At 44.9% G+C, this 3,049-nt stretch overlaps 3 protein-coding genes across 3 annotated transcripts; all 3 read left to right on the top strand.

Annotated features, from left to right (window-relative positions):
• Window positions 1–48: 48 nt before the first annotated feature.
• Window positions 49–585, top strand: TEOVI_000816500 (Amastin surface glycoprotein, putative; the record flags this gene model as incomplete). The annotated part of the gene is made up of 1 exon (XM_067221255.1): window positions 49–585. The coding sequence occupies one exon, from the start codon at window positions 49–51 to the stop codon at window positions 583–585; it is 537 nt and encodes a 178-aa protein (XP_067077356.1).
• A 655-nt stretch (window positions 586–1,240) lies between these two features.
• Window positions 1,241–1,675, top strand: TEOVI_000816400 (DNA-directed RNA polymerase subunit, putative; the record flags this gene model as incomplete). Its single annotated transcript, XM_067221254.1, has 1 exon — window positions 1,241–1,675. The coding sequence occupies one exon, from the start codon at window positions 1,241–1,243 to the stop codon at window positions 1,673–1,675; it is 435 nt and encodes a 144-aa protein (XP_067077355.1).
• Window positions 1,676–1,910: 235 nt separating this feature from the next.
• On the top strand, window positions 1,911–2,441 carry TEOVI_000816300 (Amastin surface glycoprotein, putative; the record flags this gene model as incomplete). The annotated part of the gene is made up of 1 exon (XM_067221253.1): window positions 1,911–2,441. One exon carries the CDS (start codon window positions 1,911–1,913, stop codon window positions 2,439–2,441), a length of 531 nt encoding a protein of 176 aa, XP_067077354.1.
• Between the last annotated feature and the right edge of the window lie 608 nt (window positions 2,442–3,049).

Below are 3,049 nucleotides of genomic sequence, written 5' to 3'. Positions count from 1 at the left end.
CTTAAGACAAGCCTCGTTATCAGTTGTCGTTTAACCGGTGGAGGAAACATGCTGTGTTGCGGCTGTTTGACAATACTAATGACTCTACTGGGTGCCAGTACTTCAGTGTGTACGATTATCTTCCCCGTTTTTCGCATGAAGAATGAAACAAAGGAAGCGATCCAAACCCTATGGTACTACATGGAAAAAACTGCGAGTACAGAAAGCAAGACAAGTGTCCGGGAGAGTGAATGCTACGAGTACAGTGTATACTTTCAGGTCAGTATGGGCGCTGTCGCAGCGGCTGCCGCAGTTGGACTCATTTCTCTTCTATTTCTCTGTGGTGTGGTTGCCTGCGGAAAAAAAATGAAGCACTTGAAGGCTGTCTCTTTATCGCTGGTCTTTTTTTCTCTTCTGGGTGCAATAACTTGTATTGGACTCGTTACTCTCGGTTATTTGAGAGGTTACTGCCAAGGCGATCCGAAACTGCGCGACAAGTACGCCCCGTTCAAGGAACGTGGTTTTAAAATTGATGTCGGTTCATATCTTCTTTGCGCCGCTGTCGCTCTATACTTGTTAACCACAATCACGCACTGTTGCCTTTAGCGGACATTTAAGCAGCTGCGTTGACATTCTCGAGCGGCCTCATTCCTTCCCATGACACTGAAGGTTCTGCAGGCACGCGGCGTGGTAGTGACTATTTTCTTATTTTTTCCTATACAATTGCGGTCGTGAACGAACGTTTTTTATTTTTATTTTTCTATCTGTACGTATTTCCTATTCCCAGGTTTTTTGTTCATCTTTCCTAAGCTGCAACACGAGAATATACAGATATCGATTTTACTTATTTCATTTATTTATTTTACGTAGATGTTTCCGAAAACAGCTGTTAAACTTCGTTGTCACTCTCCTCCGTTTCGTGTTCCCTCACATTTCTTTTACGCTGTGGGCAAGATAAGTTTCTGGTTCATCCCTTTCTGTTAGAATTACCACTTTGTACGCTATGTGGTGACTTAGGGTTATTCTTACCTGGTATATTTATATAATAAGGCGTGGTGCGACGAAATTAACCGTATGTAGCGCCCCTCTGCTTTTAGTGCAGATCCATCCCCGTTGCTCTTTTCTGTGCTGATACTTTTTTTTCCTCCTCTTTGTCTTTCACTTGTTTGTTTTCGTTTCTTATTTCTCTTACTACTTCCACTAGCCAGTTGAGGAGAGGTGCGGATATTGCACCTGTTCGTAGCCGTAAAGGAATCTAAATATGTCTGAGCGTGATGAGGATGAAGTTGATCGACTGAGTTTGAGCATTGGTGATGAGCATGAGAGCGTGGCGCAAAGTGACGATGAGCGAAGTGATGCGGGTGCGGGTGTTGTTGTGTCTGGTCCTGCACCTGTGCGTGGTTCAGCGAAACGGCGTGATGACAGAGATCGCGTGACGGCTCCGGTGCTGACGAAATACGAGAGGGCCCGCATCCTTGGGACACGTGCATTGCAGATTAGTATGAATGCTCCTGTGTTAGTTGCATTGGAGGGTGAGACGGACCCGTTGACTATTGCGCAGAAAGAGCTCCGTGAAGGTGTCATTCCGCTCATTATTCGGCGTGTGCTTCCAGACAATACGTACGAGGACTGGCGGATCTGTGAATTGGATGTGGATTTCGACAGGCCTGTGGACGAGCGCTACACAAACATCTGACTGGCCACTTTTGGTATTGCCTCGTTGGCTTTCATGCATGTTTCTCTACATGTTTCACTTCTTCTGTTGTTGCCGTTACCCAATCTTTCCTTTTCGCTCTCTCTCTCTCTGCTTTGATCCTTTGCTGTACGTGACTCACAATACTTTTCTCTTCTTCTTGAGCTCTATTTGGAAGTTGTGTAAGTTCTTAAGACAAGCCTCGTTATCAGTTGTCGTTTCACCAGGAATATTCAGAATGTGCTGCGGTTGGTTGACAACTCTTGTTACTCTATTCGCTGTTGCTTCGGCTGTTTGCGCGTTGGTTTTTCCCGTTTTTCGCATGAAGAATGAAACAAAGGAAGCGATCCAAACCCTATGGTACTACATGGAGAAGGTTGATGATGTAGTGAAGCAAACGAAGGTGCATGAGAGCCCGTGTAAGGAGTACAGTGTATACTTTCAGGTAATTGAAGCTGGTGTCCTTATTTCAGTGCTTACAGGCTTTGCTGCTCTTGTTTTCATTATTCTGTCGAATTGCAAGATCCCACTGTGTTGTTTGCGAATCATATCCACGCCACTTTCCATCATATCCTTCCTTGTTTCTTCGGTGAGCGCCGTACTCATCACTGTTGGATACGGAAAGGGGTTTTGTCAGTGGGATGATCAATTGCGCGAGGATTTCGCCCCGTTTAAGGAGCGTGACTTTTCGGTTGATGCCGGTTTTTACCTTATTGTTGTAACTGCTGTATTGTTCCTTGTCAGCTCTGTCGCGGGTTGTTGCCTGTAGTAGCCACATATACGGTTGCATTACGGCAGCTCGAACGAACTACATTTATTTATTTATTTTTTTCTGCACGGCGTCGCGTGGAGATGCGATGAAGTGGTGCTTACTTTCCAGTTTCACCTTGTGCAACAGCGGACGTGAATATGTTATTTCTTATTTTGGTCAGTTCACACCACTCTGGTGTTTTCTTTAAATGTTCTATTCCTTCGTATTTATATACTACACTTTTAGCGACTACCTTTCCCCCTGTCATTAGTGGCTGATTTAAGCAACTTTCGTTTCTTCAAGTTGATCAGCCAAGGTTGGTTATTACTTTTCCGTATTTAATTTCGTTCGTGTCTATTTCTTTATGTTCAGTTATTTTTCACTTTATGAAGTGCATTCTATTTTTGCGGCCACTCGTGCCTGACCTGACTGGCGTGTTGCGATGGTTTTGTGAGAATAAATGTCCGTACGGCCGTTTCTGATTTTTTTTTTTTCGACTATTAGGGAGTGCGTGCGGTGGTAGCGTAGAGGGGGAGGGATTTCCTCCCTCCCCCCACCCACCCAGTCAAGTGGGTGTGTGTATCGGGTGCGACAAAATTAACCGTATGTAGCGCCCCTCTGCTTTT

This window comes from Trypanosoma equiperdum, assembly GCF_001457755.1.
Source record: "Trypanosoma equiperdum strain OVI genome assembly, contig: ctg_1374, whole genome shotgun sequence".
NCBI lineage: Eukaryota > Euglenozoa > Kinetoplastea > Trypanosomatida > Trypanosomatidae > Trypanosoma > Trypanosoma equiperdum.
This window is presented reverse-complemented; position numbering and strand designations above follow the sequence as displayed.